The 24,532-nt window shown below is 33.2% G+C and overlaps 4 protein-coding genes across 18 annotated transcripts; 2 read left to right on the top strand and 2 right to left on the bottom strand.

Annotated features, from left to right (window-relative positions):
- Nucleotides 1-400: 400 nt before the first annotated feature.
- Nucleotides 401-3,513, bottom strand: LOC110655929 (uncharacterized). Of its 15 annotated transcripts, XR_002495039.2 has the most exons (6): nucleotides 3,236-3,513; nucleotides 3,019-3,145; nucleotides 2,426-2,477; nucleotides 1,510-2,021; nucleotides 1,247-1,408; nucleotides 401-929 (listed from the first exon to the last, which is right to left on the bottom strand). XR_002495039.2 is itself a non-coding variant. In XM_058130769.1 (5 exons), the coding sequence occupies exons 1-4, from the start codon at nucleotides 3,343-3,345 to the stop codon at nucleotides 1,345-1,347; spliced, it is 285 nt and encodes a 94-aa protein (XP_057986752.1). In that variant the 5' UTR covers nucleotides 3,346-3,513; the 3' UTR covers nucleotides 401-929; nucleotides 1,247-1,344. The 15 variants fall into 15 exon arrangements, 4 of the variants coding, with proteins under 4 accessions (XP_057986752.1, XP_057986753.1, XP_057986750.1 ...); XR_002495040.2 differs by having other exon boundaries at nucleotides 1,247-2,021; nucleotides 2,374-2,477; XR_002495038.2 differs by having other exon boundaries at nucleotides 1,247-2,021.
- A 1,650-nt stretch (nucleotides 3,514-5,163) lies between these two features.
- LOC110655927 (E3 ubiquitin-protein ligase ATL23) lies at nucleotides 5,164-6,165 on the top strand. The gene has a single exon (XM_021812435.2). The coding sequence runs from the start codon at nucleotides 5,386-5,388 to the stop codon at nucleotides 5,869-5,871; it is 486 nt and encodes a 161-aa protein (XP_021668127.2). The 5' UTR covers nucleotides 5,164-5,385; the 3' UTR covers nucleotides 5,872-6,165.
- Nucleotides 6,166-10,948: 4,783 nt separating this feature from the next.
- Nucleotides 10,949-14,383, top strand: LOC110655930 (probable nucleoredoxin 2). Its single transcript, XM_021812436.2, has 3 exons — nucleotides 10,949-11,547; nucleotides 12,929-13,423; nucleotides 13,567-14,383. The coding sequence occupies exons 1-3, from the start codon at nucleotides 11,398-11,400 to the stop codon at nucleotides 14,194-14,196; spliced, it is 1,275 nt and encodes a 424-aa protein (XP_021668128.2). The 5' UTR covers nucleotides 10,949-11,397; the 3' UTR covers nucleotides 14,197-14,383.
- A 6,938-nt stretch (nucleotides 14,384-21,321) lies between these two features.
- LOC131171464 (uncharacterized) lies at nucleotides 21,322-23,752 on the bottom strand. The gene is made up of 5 exons (XM_058131600.1): nucleotides 23,719-23,752; nucleotides 23,297-23,352; nucleotides 22,069-22,905; nucleotides 21,790-21,970; nucleotides 21,322-21,725 (listed from the first exon to the last, which is right to left on the bottom strand). The coding sequence occupies exons 1-5, from the start codon at nucleotides 23,750-23,752 to the stop codon at nucleotides 21,322-21,324; spliced, it is 1,512 nt and encodes a 503-aa protein (XP_057987583.1).
- Nucleotides 23,753-24,532: the final 780 nt, after the last annotated feature.

Here is a 24,532-nt window from a genome sequence, read left to right as displayed (position 1 = left end):
TTATTATTCCTTCTAAAAAAACAAAAGAATTATTATTAATAATTTCTTAAAAAAAATATAGCAAATATTAGTAGGATCAAAGGCATGGAAATCAAATAAAATACAAAACATATTGTGGAAGTTTTGGGCCCCTTGGGCCAAGTGATTGAGCCTAAGATATTCCAGCCTCTACTGGAATAAGAAGAAAAGAACCTGCTGAAGATGGCTAACATGTTCAGTCCCGCGAGTTATCTTGCGTTAGACTTTATCAGCCATTTTCTTTATTTCTGCTGCTGAAATTATTATTTGTTGGTTATAGAATGTGTCAACATTGGACAAGATCTCCGCAATGGACCAGAGTATCTTGCCATAACAGATTTTGAACCCATTTTGACTAGCTAAACAATTCCTACTGTAAGGCTTCTTGATAAAATGGAGATTCTAATTAGCAAAGCCCAATGTTACATGAACATCGCTAGCCTTATACAGAGTGAACTCAGGGAAGAAAAGAAGAGAATGTGTTTTACAATAAGTTAAAACTGGCAGGAAGATTCGTTGGTTTGCTATAAACAACGGCTTAGGTTAGTCAACCTAACCCATTCTTCTACTCGGCGTCCCAGTGTACCTGAATCCACTTGGTTGGAAGTCAACAGTTGGCAAAAATTACTGAAAACGTTTTATCGCATTATCACAAATTCATCACCAATAGTATACGCTTCTGATGATATATATTGCAAATTGCAAATTGCAAACAAATTGAGATCTTGCAAGCTAAGATCTTCACAGTAATAAATGCAGAGGATCCCCACTTTTGCCCCTCTTTGCTTTAATCAGTGGATCGATGATACTTCTCCAGCCAGTATAATCTATGGTGGAGCCAGAATCAGGCAATGCAAATCCATTGATATAGAAATTAGGCGTGTGCCAAATACTCCTCTTGAAACACTATACTGCATCACAAACAGATATTGAACATCAATCGTATGCTAAGAGATGAAAGGAAAATAAAGTATGATAACTGTGACAACTGACTACAAGACTGCAAGGTTATAGCTAGCAAAGTTGTTGGGAAAAAAAATTGTGCCCAGAGACGAAAGCAAAACAGAGAAAGGAACAAAAGCATTGTAAGTTGCTTCGTTGCTGGTTTGCAGCTCGCTAGAATGTTATCCACCGGAGCAATTTTCATGGATATTATTAGCAGCAGTAGAAAACAATTCAGGTGCATGGCAACATTCTACCTCATAAATTTAATTGAATCTCATCTTACCTAGAAAGAAACTCTTGTTTTAAGATCAGTTTTTCTGTCATTAAAGCTAGATTCAATTGCAGAACAATAAGAGTTCCCAACTGTTACAGTGGCAAATTTCACGATTTCTTTTTCAACATAAGCTCTTGAACAGTTGTTTCTTTCAGCATTATAGAACCTCTCCTGATATTAGCACATACAAGTACAAGAAGTTAGTCAACATAGCAAACTCAAATTGCTGTAAAAACTAGAAACACAACTAAATTCGTGTAATTAAAACTAACGGGTAGCTCCATATTCTTTTCAGCTGCTGATGGATTTTGTGAACTTAATCAACAATTAACATCCAGCCTAACAAAGATTTGAGTTTTTTTTCTAGGAATGAAAAGCCAATTTTAGCACAAGACATCTTGGTCTTTAATGTGGTAGTGTTTGGCAAGGAAGCTTCTAGGGGAGACATAAAAGATACTGGAGGAGAATTTTCTCATAAACAGCCTGCTGAAACTGGATGTTATTTTGTCTAGCAACTGAAAAAAGGATGTATATTAATAATATTGAGCTGCTGCACAAATGGCAGGGTAAGTGATTCCCAAGAACAATTCCACCACTTCCAGATTTAAAGTGCACGCAGCTGAAGCCACCATAGCTTTCATGGTAATGAGCTACCTAATACAAAACATGTTGAATTCACACTTTCCATTTCTTGCAGGGCGGTAAGTCAAGTTGTCAATAGGGAGGTAAGACCACTTCCACTTGTCTCTCTAAGATTGCTCAATTAAAGGTGGGCCCATCAAAACTGTGTCATAAGAAAGTGTAGATAAATCAAGGGGCAATGCAACCTTAAGCCATAAAAAATTTTAACAGAACAGCAGTGAAAACCAATCAAAGCAATCAAGGGCTAAAGCTTCAACCTCGACGATACGTGTTCAAATGAAAAAGACCAATACCTATGGTAATATTTTCCCTCAATATGTTAATGTTATCAAGTATAACAATGTTTATCCATATAAGAGACTAAGAGTTGGTATAGGGATGGAATCAATGAGTATAATGTTCAGGTTGTACAGTTAATTTCCCTTTACTAAAAGAGAAAATGCAATTATCTTTTCATGAATTGAGAGATAGACCACTAATATTTAGGTTCTAACCTGATGCTCATAGAACTGCTCTAACAAGGGGAATTGTAGAATAAGTGCTCACCAGATTTGCAATATGCAGAGCAAAAGAAGCGACAAACGCATTGTCATGGTATCTGCAGTTTCCGGAAGGAACCATATTAAATCAAATTCAAGAAAAAAAGATGTTCAGCGTATTTGAAAAAGCTAACTGAGATATTTCATTCGATTACATACAAAATTGCACATGCCACAAATGGGGAAAGAATAAAGGTAGGATTGGGGATTAGGGCCCAAATTTCTAATGGATCTTATAGTTCTCTATATGCTTTGGAACAGATTTATGGATTTCCAACTTGATAATAAGAGGTAATTTGCAGGTCCACTGCGTATAAGAGCAGTGATTTATTCCGCAAAATGAAAGAATCCATTGCCCCCACCCCCCTTGAGTGGACAAAACAAGAACTATCTTAAGAAAGCATGACAAATTTCCATTGTAAAACGCTCCCAGAATCTAAAAATAATGTTTAAACCCAGTAAGCCTTAACAGTCTAATTCATTTTTATTTATGCAAAAGTCTAAACCAATAGAGCATAGAGAGAACAATGAAAGAGCAAATAGGCCGCTTAAACATCACTAATTACTTAAAACCCCCTTGCTATGATTACAACTCCATACATTCAAAACTAATCATAATCAGGGACACAATGTCTTCAACAAAAGCAACCCAATTGCGATGCTCATACTTCCATTTTCCCGCTTAATCCAAATTACTCCCTTGCTATGACGCATCAATTCCCCATCTCTGTCAAATACAAAACACGACTTGGGTATAGATTTTTTTTTTCTTTTCAAAATCAAACAAAAATAAATAAATAAATAAATAGATACTGACAGTAAAGGGAGGAGGCCAAGAATCTCTGTTATTGGGGCATACAGGATCATAGAAGGGTTCAATACGGATGGAGTCAGCGTCACCAAGCCAATTCTGGTAGACGAACCCATCGGACCTTACAAGCTGCAAGCTCTGGGCATGCGGGTTCCAGAGAGACCCACTGATAAGAAAGAAAAAGAAGAACAACAATATGAGAATGGCGAGCAGTGCGCTTGAGTTTAAGGAGGAGTGAGAGAAACTGAGAAAGTTCATATTTCTATTTGACCCACGTCAATATTCTGCCCTAATACATTTTTCTTTTGTATTTATTAATCTGTAACTTTTTAAAAAAAAATGGAAAATAAAAATAATTAAGATTTTGCTAAGATAATTGTATAATATTAATTATCTGCAATATAGCAAATTATTTTAAACAAAATTTTTGAGAATAATTTTTTAATTTAAAATTTTGAAAATAAATTTAGTATTACTAATAGTATAAGAATGTTTGAGTGTGTGTATAAGTTAAGTAAGGGTACCATCCAGTCAATAATTATTTGAATATGTATACTTATATAGTAAATTTTATATTATATATATATATATAAAAAGTATTAAAAATTAATATAAAAATAATGGATATTATGTTAAGATAATTGTATAACAATAATATGCAATTTTAATTTTATCAAATTATTTTAGGCAAAGGTTTTAAAAATAATTTTTTAATTTAAAAATTTTAAAGATGAATTTAATATTACTGAATTAAAATATTAAGCAATTGTTAATTTTAATGATCCTATGAAAGTAAACCATAAGAGAAATTAAAAAAAAAAAAAAATGTTCGAAGCCTTTTCTCTTACCAGAGCCAAGTTTCGATCCTGGAATATGTAGGTTTTATACTTGCAGTTACATATAAAATACAGCGTAACAACAGAGGCTAATATGACTATCTTGGATACTCAAATCGTTTAAGCCCCCAGGAAACGCAATATACAATATCTCCCTATTCTCTATATCTACAAGATTATGTAGTCTCGTATAACAACCTCCAACGGCTATCTAAAATGGCCTGCCAATATGAAGATTTTTATTTCGTGAGGCAGATATGTTACTCTCACCATTAGTGTTTCATATCTGTAATCATTATAAAACATCCATCATCATGAGCTAAACTTTCTCACTTTAAAAAAATTCATGCAAATCACAAAATTTAGAAATTAACCGTTTACGAGCTTTACTGCTGCAATTTCTTCCTGCCACAAAAATCTCTCCGAAAGCCAAATTCACCATTCAAATAAAAAAAAAAAAGAAAGAAAATTGTCATCAAATCTTTGCTAATGATATGGGGAATGAGGCACAGCTCACAGTTTGTTATAGAGCACAATGGAGGCCATAACCACATCCCAAACTATCCGTACCACCTGAGATGTCGAATTCATCTAATCTGAACACGGAGTTCATAGAAAATATAATATTCTCCAGTGCACAATTCTAAAGATTTCCCACCTGCGCTCCAATAAAAAAACTATATATATATATATTTAAAGTAACATTTTTTCATTCATATAAATATAAAATTTATTTTTTAATATTTACAATTACATGTTTTACATATTAAAATTAAATTTTATTTTTAAGCGATTTAAGGATACTTTCATCCATATATCTGATATTTTTTAAATACTAAAATTAATTTTTTTTTATCATTAGCAAGTCTTAAAATATATTTTTTAATCAATTTAATATATTTAAAATAAATATATCTCAGGTGTATTAATAAATTATAAATTTAAATAGATTCTATTATAATTTGAAATAATATTATTATAATTTTATATAATATGATATATATAAATTAATTAAATATTTACTTTTTAAGTGTAGGAAAGGCTCCCACGCTAAGTAATACCATTTGAAGATACTTTCTTGGCAACCACGAAACGTGTAAATCCAGAAACGGCTAAAACAAATACAGTTTCTAAAAGTTCCCTGCCGTTAGCTTTCTCGCCATTCTCTCCGTAATTACCCCAAAACCTCAGTCTACATCGCCATCTACCCGCTTACACTATATACCTGAAAAGCCAACGCCAACGCCAACGCCAACCCACCACGCTCCATCTTCTCGACTTCGCCCATTTATTTTCTCACTTTCCTTCTCCATCCCTATAATGCGCGATGGCGTGCGCTACGCAGCCCTTTTCCTCTCTCCCTCTCCGCCTCCAACCCCCGTCAACAATCACTTCGCCTCCGCCAACCAAAGCATGCTCCTCTCTGTCTTTTTGGCCCTTTTTCTCCCCTGCGTCGGCATGAGCGCTGTTTTTCTTGTTTATATTTGTCTCCTCTGGTACGCTGCAAATAATAACCAAACGGAAATCGCATCGCCTGTAAAGCAGCCGGCGGAGAAGGGATTGTCAGCATCTGAGCTTGAGATGTTGCCTAAAATAACCGGAAGGGAATTGGTTATGGGGACGGAGTGTGCGGTGTGTCTTGAGGATATTGAGAGCGAGCAACCCGTGAGACTGGTTCCCGGTTGCAATCATGGGTTCCATTTGGAATGCGCTGACACTTGGCTCTCAAAGCATTCTGTGTGTCCGGTTTGCAGGGCCAAGCTTGATTCCCAGTTTTTCATCGCTTCTAATGAGAATCCTTGCTAATTGATGAATTCTGAATTTCTGATCAAGAATGAGAAAGAATCAACAAGGAGAAGGAGAAGAATCTGCTCTGCTCTGTTCTTTGGCGGTGACTGGTGACTATATAGATTAGAATTATTGTTTAGGGTTGCTTAATTAATTACTGCAGTACTTAATTAATTATTGTTTGTGTTGTGTGTTTAGCAGTAGCAGAGAAGGTCTAATGGATGATTAGCGACCAATGAACACCATTAACACCATTAAGAGAAAAACGTTGGCTGCGTCGCATATGCTTATGAAGTCAGTTTCGCACTTTCACTTTCTTTGTCTTATGTCCCTTTCTTGTCTTATGCGTCAAGCCATGCATAGAGAAGAAAGAAATTACCACTGAAGAATTCTTGAAAAAATGGAGATTTTTCTATCCGGAACCAGGAAGATTTTGAATCCCCAATTGGCCTCGATCACTAATCGGAATATTTTAACTCAATTAACAAACCTAATCGAAAAATTCCATGACCATAATGCCTAAAAGAAATTAACCATTTGATGCACGGTGTCAGTGGGTGCATGGAGTTTACTGGAGGCAGGTGGCGGTGCATAGATTGTTGAAAAGCAAAAAGCCAGTGCTGGACCTTGCCTGGAACACACTGTGCCCACAGTTTTCGAGCTGAGAATTTAACCACCTGGGAGTTATAAGGCGCCCCCTTGAATAAAGCTCATATTCACCAACTGTACAACACCACCCAAGACAAACTCAACTCGACACCACCCCTGGAATCAGAAAGCATTCTCTACAGATGTCAATTGAACTTGCTGCATGGTTATTTTTCAGCTCAGGACAGATTTGCGATGGAAAAATTAAGTTGGCATTTATCCATTTCAAGTCAAATTGATTTAGCATTTGATGTTAAATACACGCCCTACTACTCTAACTCACCTGCTTCTTCTACCAACCTGGAAAATGGATTGTTAGCTGAATTCATTTTTTGGGTAATTTTTCTGACACAATCATTTTCCATGACTGTTATTGATGCCATGATTCCCTGCTGCATCAATTAAAGCCATTTTACGCAATTTCTTGGACCCATATCACGATAGGCACACTATACTTATACTTCTCAGAAATAAACTTCCAGGAACTTACTATATAGATATGTTTGTATATAAATTATTTTTTTAGAAAGTAGTTTGTTTTTAAATTGTAAAAGATAATAACATATCATAAAATAATTTAAAATGTAACAAATTAAATAATAAATCAGTAAATTTAATACAAAAGTATAATTTATCAAATCTCATCCAAGTAAATTATTTCTCTTATATAAGAGAGATAAAATGCTTTTCTTTCAGATAAGTTGTTTGGATAATGCAACTCAAAAAAATTTATTTAGTCTACTTACCCCAACCAAACAATGCCTTAATAATTGTGTTAGCTTTTGATCTAAAAATAATTTGGTTTTATACAAAAATAAAAGCTTAAATAAAGTGATATAATAAAAATTATGTTATCTGGATTATTGATTAATATAAATTTTACTACATAAAATATGTGAAATCCACACCAACAGATAAAGCAACATCAATGACAATTAAAAAAAAAAAAAAGAAAAAGTAGTAGGCTTATGACAAAACAGGCTCTTTAATTTTTCTTTTCCCCTTTATATCTAAAGGAAAACTTGACTTTATTAAAGCCGAGATTACATGCATGATGAGCATCAGAATCAAGCGGGAGAGATTAGCAGCTGCTTACCATTTATATTGTGGCATCTAGTGTTTCACATAGAGAGGATATGAAATGGATATAGTAGTTTTATACTTTAAGCTTTGACTATCAAAAATAATTTTAGGTAATTATTTTGAGTTATAGTTTTTCGGTTTGGTTCGGGATCTTGAGAGTTGTACACATTTTTATCGTCAATGAAACACAATATAAAATTATATAAAGTGCGACCTTATATTAATTAAATTATTAAATAATAAATTTAATATATTTTAATTATAAAAATATTAAAATAATAAAATAAAATTTTAAATTAACCTCAATATTAAATAGAGCAATATAAGGTGCAATGGAGTGTCTAAATTGAGAAAAATGCATCTGAATAGTGCAGTAGGTGAACGACCAACAATTCAAGTTTACTTCAACTCTGGACTTCCAGAATGCATGTATTGTAATTTATGATTCAAGTCTGCTACCTAATTTATTTATTTATTATTATTATTATTATTATTATTATAAAAAGTCTCAGCAACTGCAAGTAGATGAATTCCTAATCTGATGTGCTACAACGGCAAATTCTCCGATCTTATATCCAAATATTTACGCATAATATAATTGAGAAGGTGATGATGGTCTAGCTGCTTGGTTTAATTACTATCGTTTTATCTGCATGAGGATTGATTGAGGAGTAAAAGGAAAACTAATTAATCAATTATTCATATCAAGTGGGGTCCTTCATCTTTAAATTGACTGTGACAAAACGATACAATCATCAAATATAATATAAAAGTTATAATTCACCTTATAAATATATATATATATTTAAAAAAATACATCTTTAAAATCCTATTGATATATAGGAACAAATTGATAATACTTTACGCATATGTATAAAAAAATATAATTAAACTAGTAATATAATCATTGAGAAAATTTCTTCCCCGTTTTTTTTTTTTTTTTCTAGGGTGTCGCTCTTGATTCTGCAGTATCAAGTGACCTTTTTTATTTTCTCTAAACAGGGGAAGGCCGGCTTTCCCAGCCTTGTGTGTGGGTTCTCTCTCCAAACACTGTGTTGGGGGTAAATAGCTTTTGTGGTTCCCTTTTTTGTGTGTTTCTGGTTGTATATGCAGATGACTAGCATCAATTTTCTGGGTCATCTAGATATTGTGGTTTGTTGCCTATGGTTATGGCCAGTGTTTGGTTGAGGTTCTTTGTTGAGACTCTGTTCTAGGGGATTGATCTGATTAGTAGGGTATCTCTGAGGGCGATACAACGCTACAAAGAAGCTTTCCAATCCTTTTATGGCTCTATAGAGTCAGCTTGAGCTCTACCTTACCCCCTTAGAGTCATGGAGTTGGTCCCACGGAGCTCTTAAGACGACTACTATGGTTGGGATCTAGCTTTCATTGGTTATTCGGTTCATGCACCTGCCAGCAAGGCTTCCTCTACCTTTGCTTCCCTCTGTTTTCAATGTTGGTTTCAATGATGTTTGGTTTGCACGAGGTTACGCCTAGCATCTAGAGTTCCAGGTGGGTTTGGCTTTAGCAAGGATGCTGTTAGGGTGTCCGGATATGTTACTTTGGGTTACCTTATGGTTTCTAATGGGTTTAGGTGTTGGACTTGTTTCTAGTGGACTATGGGTGCTGGTTTGGTTTGGGACCTCTCTATGTGTAGGCTTCGCCAGGTCTAATTATTGTTCTCTATCTGTTTAGGCCTTTTGTAAACTTTTGTTATTTAATGGAATCTATATAAACTATCTTGGATAAAAAAATATATATATAATCATTGTCTGTTTCTCTTATAGCATATAAGATTAAAATATAAATTCTAATAATTTCCTTTTTTTAAATCTTTAAATTATATATAAAATAAAATATAATATATAAGGTGCTAAAAGAACTCCGGACCATATTGAAATGAGGCTCAGCTCAATCTCTCCGTTGGATGGGATTTTATTGGCCCAAAAATTCTTTCACAGAACAATCCATCTTTCAGGTTTATTGATTTTGTAAAGAATAGTACCCAGTGGACCCCAATCAATCCACGCTTTGAACATGGATCATTTCATTAGCACAAGTTTCCATTTGTATAAAGGCCAACGGGTTCGGCCTTTTTTAAACCTGTGCTCTTTCTGGACATGACCCTAAAACCGCCGGAGATGGCTTCTGTGTTTTCCGATGGTAACTCCGATTGTACATAGCACAACTTTTCAATTTTTTTTCTTTCAGAACCAAAACAATAACTACCTAACCATTTTCTTAATATATTATCCAAGTATTATTTTTTATATTAATTAAATAAATTTAAATTGAATTTAAGTTAAACTAAAATTTATCAATTTAATTTTAAATCAAGATTTAAAATAAATTAAATCAAAAGTATAATTAAATAAAAATATAAATTGAATTTAATTTTTTTTAAAGTTAAAAATTTCTTTCCTTTCAAAAAAAAAAAAAGTTAAAAATTTATTGGAAGTCTTAAAAGTTTTCGAAATTTTGAAATACTAGCGGCGTGTCAGAAAACTACGTTGAAAGAAGCACCACGTGTAAAATTCTGACTCGTACACGCATGGATTTTGATAGCTGGAATGCAGCTCAGGAGCTGCTTTGGACACGGCTTTATGTGAGACACGTGGGCACTGATCCTAGAGCTGTTGTGTAAAGCTAATATGGCGGGGCCCATTTACAGATTCGAATAATTGAGGTTATTCAAGTTAGCCAACAACTTTGATACGGCATCATCTGAAACTTGTCCTCTTGCTTTACACGTGTCCCGGTTCTTAGGGTCAGGTAATTTTTCATTCTCCTTTCTTCATTGTCAAGACGTCTCCCCACATTCTCGCTTTCGCATTTCCAAATATGTCATATAAGTTGGAATATATATAAAAATGTGTTTAATATTTTTTTTTAAAATAAATATTTATATTAAAATTTATATAAAAATTAAATAATTCACATATATAATTAAAAATTTATATGTTTATATTTAATATAAACTTACACTCATACAATACAAGTATTATCATAATTAAATTAAGTATTTATATTAAATATAAATATATTTTTAAACTTAATTTTTATATAAAATTGAGTTTAATTACACTTTAAATATCTAAATTTTGATAAAATTAAATATTTAGTAAAAATATTATTAAAGTTATTGTTATATGTAATTAAATATAACAATCACATTTAATATCTTAGGGAATCAAAAGAATCTTTATGTTTAAAAATTATTATTTTAAATGTTATTAAAAATAATTTTTTTATAAATGTATAAATATATAAATTTTATTTATTTTATATATGAATTTTATCTTATATATTATTATAAATTGAATTTATACAATTTAAAAAAAAACGTAAAAAGAATAAAAAATTTATCACTGACAGGTGTCTCCTCCAAATGTTTGTTTGCCTATCAATAACATCAATAGAAAGCCAAAGTACCCGGGAATGGTACATGAGTGTTAACGCTCAGCATGAGACACCGTGTGAGCTGTGAGCATGGCAAATTTACAACCAAGGTAGGTCAGCTGGTCAGGATATCTAGGTAGGAGGGTGTGCTGGTGGTTAGTCGTTACTGGTTAGCGAAGCACTATTTGGGTTCACGTGGAGAAGAGAAATTGATTGGAGTTTCTAGTGAACAGAGGCGTGTTAGTGTGTGCTAAGTGTTGTGTGGGCTTGGTGATGTTTTGATGAGGTTGCAATGTAATGATGTGCTGTAGAGAAAGAACATGGCTCCGTTGACTATAAGCAATTTAGATTAAGATAGTAGAGGCTGGTGTTTTTCCTACTGAAACAGAGAGAGAAAAAAGAGAGTGGTGATCGATGAGCTTGGAGGAAGATTACAGGAACCTGAAGCAGTCAGCTGAAGCCAAAATAAATGGGGAGGCTGAAAATAATATTTCAAGAAATAGATTTTCTTCTCTTTTAGTCTCCAAAGATCGTAATTTTCTTCTCTCTCCCGATGGAACTAAGGTTTTTCCGTTCTCCTCTCTCTCTTCTTCTGTATATTTTATCGTTTCCTTGAACTACACTGCGCAGCAGCTAGCTTCTCAAAGAAAATTAAGTTTTTTATATTTACTTGAAAAGAAAAAATCAACAGGTTTTCTTCTTTCATTTCATGTAACATGGTGAGATGCTGAAACTGATGCTGGCGTCTGGTGGCCAGGCCTCAGTATACTTTCCAAAGCTTCTAGTATTCTGTCAACTTTTTTTTTTTCACTGATATATTTTATGTTTCTTATCAACTGTATGGTAGTGGTTTTGATGATCTCAGGACTTGGATCGAGTTTACTTTAACCATATTCAAGGTCTACACATGGATAAAATCGAAGAAAATAATTAAAAAAAATTCCATTTAAGTAGCATATATCACCTAGGAACTTTATAGAACCATTGTCTTGAACTGTTAATTTTCTCATTCCAGGAAATTAAACTCTTGTGTTTCCTTGTATGAATCCTTCCTAAAAACATAGAGGAGTCCTACTTATTTTATGCTAAATAAGTAATTAATTTAATAATTTCCTTTTTCCTATAAATTAAATACGTACAAGCGGGCATGAGGATAAAACTGATAAACGTTGGTTCTATTTATTTAGCTCCATTGGTCCTACTTATCGTTGGACACATAAACCAGCAGGAGTTATAACAAAAGGAGATTGTTGGTTATTGTATTGTGCTTTCATATCGTGTAAAGCTGAATTTTTGTATTCCGCTGGTGATCTTTATCTTGTCTGCAATCCAACGGTGCCCTAACGAAGTTCGTGGTAGATTTTTATATTTTCGAAATTCTTGAAGGGATGAGATTGACCTTCTGTATCATTAGACGTGTGAAACACTGAGTTGCTGTCCAATGCGAAGTTCATGAATGATAATATCCTCCTCCTCCTGCTGCTTCTGCTTCTGTTTCTTGTTCCTATCGCTTTTGTTCCTGTTGGTGGTGGGGGGAAGTGGTTGTTGAGTGGGTGGATGTATGCTCATTCGGATGCGGGTTCTCATGCCCTACACATCACAAATATGTATGCAGTCTTAATCAGAGGGGGTTCCCACCTCCTACACAGCGGCTGTCAATGAAACAGCAAGCTGTGAGGACGTGTCGCTACCTAATACTTACTTTAGCCTTAAATTAGCGCTATTGGTACAACACGTGGGCCGTCCACAACTCATGCAATCTGGCAGCGCTGACCTGCTATTTTCATAATTTTTGGGAATGAATTCTCTGTTGTAACTTGTTATCTTCCCATTGGTTCATTAAGTTTCGTATTCGTTACCATTGTATGCACCTTGGAACTGAAAAATGCAAGGAAATTGCATGTGGAATCTTGTGTTATAATCTGGGCATTATCTTATCTGGCAGGTGGAAGTTTCTGAACTTGAAGGCAAGGTCGTAGGCCTCTACTTCTCTGCTAACTGGTACCCACCATGCAGAAACTTCACACAGATCCTAATTGATGCATACGAGCACCTAAACAGCAACGGGTGTAATTTTGAGGTTGTGTTTGTGTCATCTGATGAGGACTTAAATGCCTTCAACAACTATCGAGCATTGATGCCCTGGCTTTCCATTCCATTTTCTGATTTGGAGACAAAAAAAGCCTTGGACCGTAAATTCAACGTTGAAGGTATTCCCTGTTTAATTATTTTGCAACCTAAGGATAATAAGGATGAGGCAACTTTGCAGGATGGAGTTGAAATCCTTTATCGATTCGGAGTCCAAGCCTTTCCGTTCACTAAACAGAGACTGCAGGAATTGGAATTGCAAGAAAGGGAAAAGCACGAGTGCCAGACCTTAACCAATTTACTAACAATCAATGATAGAGACTATCTTTTCGGTCATCCTGCACCTAAACAGGCGAGTCTCTACCTCTGCCTACTTGAAATTGAAATTTGATCACGGTTGATGAGGCAATGTTGATTTTAAGTAGCAGGCAAGCTTTATAAAATTCCCATCACCCCAGAAATAGAAATATTTTATTTTTGTTTGACATATTGCAGGTGCCAGTTGATTCATTGGTTGGCAAAACGGTTGGACTTTTCTTCTCAGCCCAATGGTGTCGCCCAGGCGTCAAGTTCACTCCCAAGCTTGTCTCTATCTACCACAAGATCAAGCAGATGCTGACCCCAAATGCTAATGATGAGGATTTTGAGATTGTGTTTGTGTCAAGTGATTGTGATCAACCAGGATTCGACTCTTACTTCAATACCATGCCATGGCTGGCATTACCTTTTGGAGACCCTACCGTCAAAAGCCTAACCAAGCATTTTGATGTGCAGGGTATCCCTTGTTTGATAATTTTAGGCCCTGATGGTAAAACTATTACCAAGCACGGGAGAAGCCTAATCAACTTGTACCAAGAAAACGCTTACCCTTTCACGGAAGCAAAAGTGGACTTACTAGAGAAACAGATGGATGAAGAGGCTAAAAACCTGCCAAGATCAGAGTACCATGCAGGGCATAAGCATGAGCTCACTTTGGTATGCCAAGAAACTGGTGGAGGACCTTTTATATGCTGTGATTGTGATGAGCAAGGGTCTGGTTGGGCTTACCAGTGCCTTGACTGTGGATATGAGGTGCACCCCAAGTGTATTAGAGCTGTGGACTTCGGCTCCATGCTTGAGAAATGAATAAACTGGCTAGCTCTATTGTGCTAATTCAACAGTGGTGTATTACTGTGTGTTCATCGTGCTTTGGACTGTGGATTTCGCTTTTAATTAAGTTCAGCATTAGTTAGCAAATCGAGTTTCAGGTTGGATTTTATTAGAGCTAATTATTAAGATAAGCTAATTACAATAAAAAACTATTTTCTTTTTATTTTATTATTTTTTTTTTCTTTCACAAGTAAATGGATTTTTTATTCATCTAAGGTCTTTGGCTTAGAGGTTTGAATCCACATAGTTAAAAAAAAGTTTGAATCTAGATATTTATTTATTGAATATTTTATATAAAAAGGGTATGTGCTCAAGGAGCATACAACAATTTCTTCTCGATCAATAGTATTTATTAATTCAGTACCAACTTAGATATTTATTCATAACTGTCCAATAAATTTTTTATTGTAGTTCCATAATATCAATTCCATTGTTTTAGGTTTTTAATTTACTTTGGCAATTTGAGAAATTACAACTCAACTCAACTAAACCTTTATCCCAAGAATTTGGAGTTGGCTATATAGATTCTCTTTTTCCATTCTAAACAATTTTGTGTTATATCCTCGAAAATATGTAATGCTTCTAAGTTATGTTGTACTACTCTCCTCCAAGTCAGTTTAGGTCTACCTTTTCTTTTCTTTCTATCATCTAACCTAATGTGCTCTACTTGTCTAACTAGAGCCTCCGTATGTCTACGCTTCATATGACCAAACCACCTCAATCTCCCTTCTCTCAACTTATCCTCAATTGGCACTGCTTCTACCTTTTCTCTAATACTCTAATTATGGAATTTATCTAGTTTAGTATGACCACTCATCCACCTTAATATTCTCATCTTCGCAACTCTTATCTTAGACACATACGACTCCTTCAGTACCCAACACTCACTATCATATAACATGACCAGTCGTATGACTGTATGGTAAAACTTTCCTTTCAACTTATTGAGAATTTTGCGATCACATAAAACTCCCGTGGCACTTCTCCACTTCAACCATCCGGCTTTAATTCTATGACTAACATCCTCTTCACATCCCCCATCTACTTGAAGGATTGAGTCGAGATATTTAAAGTGATTACTTTGGGGTAGTACCACTCCATCCAAACTAACTCATTTCCTATCACCAGTTCAGCCTTCACTGAATTTGCAATGCACGCATTCTGTCTTCATTCTATTTAACTTAAAACCTTTTGACTTTAGAGTACTTTTCTAAAGCTCTAGCTTTCTATTGACTTCTTCTCGTGTCTCATCTATCAGAACTATATCATCTGCAAACATCATGCACCAAGTGACACTACAAAAAAAGTGAGTATAGGGGACACATAAAATTGTCCCCAAAACTATGAATAATCGTCCCCAAAGGTATAGGGAACGACATTAATCTTCCGCACCTGTTGTCCTCTTTACCTTTGTACCCTATTCTATAGGGGATGACAAATCATAATGTCATCCCTGAAAAAAGAGACGATAGTCGTCCCCAATATGGGGACAATAGTTGTCCCTAATATGGGGACGACAATCATAGTCATCCCCGAACATGGAGATGACTGTCGTCCCCCTATATGGGGATGAATGTTGTCCCCTTCGTCCAAACTTAAGGGGGACCATAATCGTCCCCTATAAAAGGGGGATGACGCTCATCCCTAGTTTTGGATAAAACTCAAGGGGGACCATAATCGTCCCCCTATTAAAAGGGGGCGACATTCATCCCTATTTAAAGGGGACAATACTTGTCCCCAATTATAAAGATCATAGTCATCCCTTACTATTAAAGAGACAATAGTCGTCCCCTGATAAAAATTGAATAAGAATAATTTTCGTCCTCACATCCTCATATTTTGTCCCCTATAAAGTTGCTTTTAATATTATGATATTATATTTATATTTGTTAAAAATACTGATACTCATAAATCTCATATTTAATTCAAAACAACTATATGATAAAATTAATATTCAACAATAAAACGCAACATAAGTTTTAAAGTATGATATAACAATAATTTTTAAGTGTATGTAGCTAGTATGCAAAATAAACTTAAATCTACCTACTTTAATTCCTAATTTGTTCATACTTGATAATATTCAAAATAAAACTCCTATGATAATAGTAGTCTTCAAACTCTAATTCAACTTCATTGCTAGTCTGCAAGCCTTCATCACTCGATCTGTTAATCCTATAATAGATTGAAATAAAAGGTCATTCAAAAAGTAGTTTTTCCAATTCATGAAATTAAATATATCTAAAAAGTACTTATTATTGTCATATCTTGATTTTTTGATGATTTATATCCTATAACACTCTCAAATCTTTTAAAAAACTCCAAATTGCGCTCTTCTTATTCCTTGAGTTGAGCATTTAGTTGTGCTATCTCATTATTGCGTTGTTCTTGTTCCTTCAAACAAGCATTCAACCTTGCTACCTCATCTCTCAATTCATTTAATTCTTCATTTCTAGAACCACATGCCATTCCTTTAGTGCTTGCTTTGTATCCTAATCCTTTACCACGGACATAACCAGATCTAATGCCAAACACCTCTTTTAAGATATCATCTGGAGTAGGACCAGTCTCATTATCATTTGTTGGTTGTTTCTCAATCCTTTGCATCTCTTCCTACAAAATATAATATTAAAAATGTGAATATTTAATATATAAATATAATATAAAAATATTAATAATTTCATAGTCAAAATACTTACATATATCCTTGATGATTCTGGATCATGCCATTGTGTTTGGCCTTGCTCATCCAAGAACCCATGTGTAGCCATCCAGACTTCAGAAGCATATGGTACTTCACCAATCTCCGCATCCATCTACAGTGTTAATTATATTAACCATGCATTATATAACATAATATAACCAAAGAAAAGAAATAACTACGAGTAAATAGTATTTTTTTTTATATAGTTTACCATATCATACTCTACTTGGGCAAAAGGAGTGGGACCAGTTGAAGCAATAATTCTTTGACTAGCATGATTATTTGTATTGGTGGAACATAAAGCCTACATGATATTGATGTTAAAAAAATATTTATTTTTTACCATAATAGAAAAAATAATTAAAAAGTACCTGAAAGTCCTCATTAGCAAAAACTTTGAACATTTCCTTCCAAATATCCACAGTCAATCCTTCAGGAACATGTTGCAGTCGTTCATCATCACTTGAGTACTTTAAATACTTAAGGTGTAGCTTGTACTTCCATTTGCGATATAACATTTTCATCTCATAGAAACAATAGAATTCAAACTTAGCTTTTTTTTATCTCAGCCGTGTCAGGCTTCACCTTTTGCATTTCCTCAAGCTTTTTCCATTTTTCTGGACTTTCAGGACTTACATCAAAGTAATCCTATAAAATTTAAAAATTGATTCTTAATTATGCAATATCATGTATTCATCTTATTTAGCAATTTAACATAGAGTATAATAAAATATAATGTGATATGATTTAAAGGATAAAAAAAAATTTTCAAACAAGAAACTCTAAAAAAGCATATGAAGTTAACCTGAATCATACTCCATAAACGAGTACGATATCGAGCTTCAATAGCATTCCAAGGCTCCTTAGGTGGACCACAAGATCTTGCACAATATCCTAACCATGATGCTAACTTTCTTTCATGTTCACCAATTGGTCGAAAATATTTTCCTGGGGATATGAAGATAATCAACTTGTCCTTCTTTCCATTTGTCAACTTATCAAGATCAATGCCTTTGTACAATCCCCTACCACTAGCCAAATGTCCTAATGGAAGAACAAAAAAAAAAAAAAATCATCTAATATACACAACTCATCAAATGTGTATGAGCAACAAGATTAATCCAATAAATTAGCAAGATTTGGTGAACTTGTAATACTATTATCAATCTCTTAGCTTATAAAAATGTGTGAAAATTACCTCCAAAATTCTTTAAACTTCTTCCACTTGTCTCAATCTCAGGTTGACAAGGATTTCTATTAGACTGATTATTGACTCCAGTAGCAGAAGTTGGAGGAAGTGAAGATTGTGAGCGATCATTAATAGCATCAAATGACTCATTATTAATGTAAGCCCTCAAAGATCGTCTTCATTCCTCTAAAATTATAAAATAACAAAAGCATTCATATGCATACCTATTATACTTCAAATTTATTAAAATAAAACTTTAATTGAAATTTAGTTAAAATGTGTAGAATCATACCTACAACATTTGAAGCGGGTGAAGATAATGAAGGAGCATTACTGACATCAACTGGATCATTTTTAATGTTAGTTATTAAAGATTGCCTGCTTTCCTCTACATCATATCATAAGAAAAGAATTTAGTTATATAACTATCATAATTCCAAATTTCTAACACAAAAATTTGACACTTATTTATAAGTAAAATAAGAAATTATACCGATAATTGATAGAGGAGGAGAAGATAGTGATGGAGCATCAATAATGGTAGGTGGTGCATGATTAAAGTTAGCTCTAAAAAGTTGTCTTTTTTTACCTAAATATATATAAAAATAAAATCAGTTACTTAGTATTTATAACTTATAACTTTTTCATGTGTAAGCTTGCTCTTATAAAAATTATAATTGTAATAGATGTAAATATACCAATATTAGATGTAGGAGAAGATTGTCTCTGAATGCGAACAATCCTGTTAACACTAGTGAGCTTGCAAACAGTGTTAGACCTTGAAACTTGTCTCCATCCATCTAAAATTTGAAAAAAAAAATCACAATTTTCTAATAACTTATAACATTACCATTCAAAGCTAAGTAATTCAAATATTCAAATAAATACCTTCAGGTGTAACAAAGTCAGACAAATTTTCTAATTAGGAGGGTGGAAGTGTTTCTTCAGATGAATCACCATGTGCAGAAGATATGCAACTTTTCAACCCAGGCGGCATCTTCCTATTATTCTTCTTACGTTTACTTACACTTGCCATCACCTAAACAAATTAAAATATGAACAAACATTAACAAACTTAATAAAAAAAAATCAATAATGTGTCAATATATCAAATTATACCTGATAAATAAACAGATACAATAGGAAGAGTATGTCAAAATTAAAAATATATATATATTTAAAACCACCTTTAATCATCATCATCATCTTCTTCAAATTCATTATTATCATCTCCAAATTCATCTTCACTAACATCTATATTTTCTTCCTGATTATGTTCCTCATCATTTTGTTCAATTCGTTCTTGAATTTCTCGAGCTGTTTGAATAGGAACTTCTTCAGGATCAACATCAACCCTTTTCAAGTCAACAATATCATCATCATTGTCTATCGGTCTTGTTGGACGACCTTGCATGTCATTTTCCTCTTCTTGGTAAACCTCATTATCATCAACAAGTTCACAAACATCATCCTGTAATTTAATAGGCATGTTATAAAGATCTCGAGGATGAGTTTTCATTACAACAAGCCAATTTGGATTTTTTAGATCCTCAACATAAAAGACTTGCTCAGCTTGACAAGCCAAAATAAATAGCTCCTCTGTACTTAATCGAGCATTGGCTTTGACACTTGTGATTGAGTAATTATCTACTATGTAGCCAGTCTCTTTATGTCGTGCATAAAACCATTCACATTTAAATAATGAAATTTGATTCCTTCCTGAGTATTGTAGCTCCCACACATCCATCAAAGTTCCATAATACTCTTTGTCAGGAGAATTATTGTCACCCCTAGACATGACACAAGAGTTTTGACTTTGTCTGATTTTCTGATGATCTAAAGTATGAAAGCGAAACCCATTCACAATATAACCAGTATAAAAAAGGACCTTCAGCTAAATGGAGTAAGTCATTAGAAATTGATCCTTGCGCATGTAACTCAACCACCTAGAAGTTTATCATCAAATCATGTGGATATATAGTTATTTATATTGAATTATATGAATAAAGTAATGTACTCATTAAAATCAAGCATATTGGATAAGTTCACGTACATGATTAAAGAACCAATTTGGGAATTCTGAGTTATAACGTCTCATCAATTCCCGATTACTGATATTAGGCAATGAACCTTTATATTTCCTAAAACAATGTTTATTTTGTAAGAAATCAAATAGGATAATATTAGGATTATAAGATTTTTTTCATGTAAAAAAAATGATACTTACTCAACATAAGGCCAAACTTCTTCACAGTTATTAAGAATGTAAAGATGTGTCTTCTGCTTCCAATCATCAGTGAGCAAGTGATACTCACCTCTTCCTAATGGTTGCCCAGATCTTCTAAAAATTCCCAACCCATCATTGCAACCATTTTGATCAAAGCCATCATCGTTTTGTGGGAGCTGATTAAAGATGGTGTCAATTCCCACCAAATATCTTGAACAGAAAGTTAAACACATATCAGCAATATAAGCTTCAGCAATTGATCCTTTTGGCTTTGCCTTTTTTTGAACATATAATTTTAATTAATGCAAATATCTCTCAATTGGTTACATCCATCTATATTGAAGAGGTCCAGGAAATCTTGGCCTCACCTGGTAAGTATACAACTAAATGCACCATAATGTCAAAGAAAGATGGAGGAAAAATCATCTCTAATTTGCATAATGTCAAGACAATTTGCTTCTCGATGTCATCCATTTGAGAACTATCTAAACTCTTACTGCATATATCTCGAAAGAAGGCACTTAACTGAAGAAGTGGCTCAGTAATATTTTTAGGAAGGAAACATCGAATTGCAAGAGGAAGAAATCGTTCTATGAATACATGGCAATCATGACTTTTCATTCCAGAAATCTTACGTTTCTTCACATTAACACACCTGGATATTTTTGACAAATAACCATCTGGAGTCTTCAGATTAGCCAACATTTTACATAAGACTTCCTTTTCATGATTAGAAAGCACATATTGTGCCATTGGGACACAAACATTGTTTCCATTCACAATTGGGTGAAGCTGGTGTCTAATGCTCATACTCACCAAATCATAACGGCTATTCAAATTATCTTTCGTCTTTCCTTTGATGTTCATTACAGTTTCTAACACATTATCACACACATTCTTTTCAATGTGCATCACGTCCAGATTATGCCGAATAAGAAGTGTCTTCCAATAGGGTAACTGAAAAAGGATACTCTTCTTCCTTCAATTCTCGAAACTATTTGAAGCATCATACTTCCTTTTGATACCTCTATTAAATGGCATTTGAGTGAAAGCTTCAAGCTCCATTAACACCTCATCACCTGACAGTGGTTTTGGAATTGCTCTTGTCTCTTTAAAGCCATTGAAGGACTTAGTGTCCTTACGCCATTTATGACTAGGAGGCAAAAACCTTCTATGATCCATATAGAACATTTTCTTTGAATAAGCAAGGTGTTTTGCACTAGTATATTTGTGGCAAGCAGGACAAGCCTTGTAACCTTTTGTTGACCACCCTGATAAATCTCCATAGGCTAGAAAATCACTAATTGTCCAAATAATGGCCGCATGCAATGTGAAGTTCTTTTTGCTATGTGCATCATAAGTCTCCACACCAACCTCCCATAGCTCTTTTAATTCAGCAATTAAAGACTGTAAAAAAAATATCTATACCCATTCCTGGACTATGCTCACCTGGAATAATCATTGACATCATCAAATTGGTTTGCTTCATACAAATCCAAGGGGGTAAGTTATAGGGTATAAGAATTACAGGCCAAATGCTATGTTGGGAGCTCATGTTTCTAAAAGGCTGGAAACCATCAATTGCCAATTCGAGTCTAACATTACGAGCATCACTTGCAAATGAACCATGCTGTTCATCAAAAGACTTCCACGCAAGATTATCAGTAGGTGCCTCATAATTCCATCATCTATCCTTTTTTCCTTATGCCATCGCATATCGAATGCTACCTGACTAGACATAAACAATTTTTGCAACCTTGGTTTTAAAGGGAAGTATCGTAGCACTTTATATGGGGTTTTTTTCCTCTTGCTTTTCCCTTCATCAGACTTCCACCTAGATAATCCACATATTTGACATGATGTTGCATTGGCAAATGATCCCCAATATAATGTACAATGATTCTGACAAACATCATACTTCTCATAGTGAAGGCCTAGACCACTAACGTACTTTCGAGCACTACTGTATGATTCTGGCAAATTTTGCTTTCCATTTGGAATAAGCTTCCTTAATAAACCAAGCAAATCATCAAATGATCTGTTGGTCCATCGATGAAAACTCTTCATGTGAAGTAACTTCACTATAGCAGCCAATTTTGAGAGCTCACATTCTGGATGTAACTTTTCCTTAGCTTCCCTTAATAGATGGTAAAACGTGGTAGCATCCCCTTTAGGTTCCTCTCTAACCGATGCTTCATTAGAATCCATTCCAATGTTGACATTAGAACCACGATATATGTCATTCACTAATCCAATCATATCATCATCAAAGTCTTGATCATCATTAACAATTGGATCATCATTGATGTCAACATCTTCATTTAGAGACTCTCCATGGAAATACCAAATGGTATAAGATTTGAGCATTCCATGCTTTAACAAATGGTACCTAACTTCAAATTTTTGCTTGTAATTGACATTTCTACATTTTAAGCAAGGACATGGAATCGCATCTTCTATTGATTCATGCCTAAATGTATATGTCAGAAAACCTTTAACTCCATGAATATATCTAGGGTCCTTTCTATTCTCAATTCCCATCCAACTCTTATCAAGAGCCATATCCTTTAACAATTAAAAATAACAATGAATAACAACAAATATGATAACGGAAAAAAAAATTATCTTGCATGTACAAATAGATAAAGAACAAATAGGTACTAAAAACAAGTCATTAGTAAAAATAATGCAAGATAATACAAGTGAGATAGCAACTCTTTTAGTTTATTGGGAAAATAGGTACTTTTTAGTTTATTGGGAAAATTTTGTGTTTTTACGTGGATAGTGCATATTGATTGTACTACTCAAAAAAGATGCTGCCAATTTGAAATCACAATCAAATTGATTTAAATTGAAATGAGAATTAAATTAAAATTTATTAAAATTAAATTGATTAAAATAATTATTAAATTAAATCATAATTAAATCAATCATGTCAATGAGATTCATGGAACACCTGTATAAAATCACCAATATTTGATGTTTTTACTCCTAGATCATAAACATCAATAACTGTAGAGGGATAATTCACATTTCAGTGTTACTGACAGTCCTATCATATTTGGATCAACAATCAAGATTAAACAGTCAATCTTTGAAAGAATAATCAGAGAGTAAATCCACTGCTGAATACAATTCAGGCCTAAAATCATTTTCTTTCTCATCCAATTAAGTAAATTTGATCACAATTATTCAAACAGTCACTAATTATTTGATTGTATATTTTCTACTTGTCAAAATATCAAGCCTCCGTTTGATTATTCTTGCTTTTATTTTTAATACTTTTCATCCCAGTCTTTTTAAAAGCATAGTCTAAAAATTCCTCAACCCTACTTATATATATATATATATATATATATATATCATTGAAACGATCACCAACAAGATCCATCCATCCTTTATTAGGAGCCATTATCTAATAAATAGGTAATAAAAAATATAACTATAAAAATAAGCAAACATGTTTAATAAAGAAATTAAAGAATTTAGTTTATATATATATGTATAATACACTGATAAAAATTTCAAGTGGCATCTGCATTCAAACATGAAAATGCAAGATAATTGAAGATTTTTCAATTATTATTAATATTATCTTTTTTTTTAATCTCTTGCTCTGTAAATATATCAATCACTAAGGCAAAAAGATTAATTAGTATATAATAAAAAATTTCATTTTGACTAGTTTTAAACAAATTTCATTTTGATTATTGAACTTTCAAAAAATCATATTTTCCTCCCCAAAACTTCTATAACTTTTCTTTCAAGTCCAAGTTCAAATTAAATTTTTCTCCCCAAAACTTTATAAATTTTATTTCTATTCCTAATAACAATCATATTTAATATTTCCTTCAAAAATTGGGTGCTACATAAATAATATTAAAATATACCAAAGAATACAATATGTATAGATGATTTCAATTATAAGTAAAATGAATGTGAAAATTCAATAAAAAAAAAGGGTTTTCAAGAAAAAGAAAAAAGAAGAAATTATGAGAATTAATACTTGTATTTTGAAACAATTAAATTCCTAAAATTTTATTTTATTAATAAAATATTCTCTGCATCCAAACTTTATATTTAATTATAGTTAATAAATTTCATATTTAAATTATATATATATATATATATATATATATAGCATTAATATCTATGTGTAATATCTTAAATATAGCCTTTAATATTACCCTTT

Source organism: Hevea brasiliensis, chromosome 12, assembly GCF_030052815.1.
Source record: "Hevea brasiliensis isolate MT/VB/25A 57/8 chromosome 12, ASM3005281v1, whole genome shotgun sequence".
NCBI classification, from domain to species: Eukaryota; Viridiplantae; Streptophyta; class Magnoliopsida; order Malpighiales; family Euphorbiaceae; genus Hevea; species Hevea brasiliensis.
Note: the sequence above shows the minus strand (reverse complement) of the source record. Positions and strands in the feature narration are given on the sequence as shown.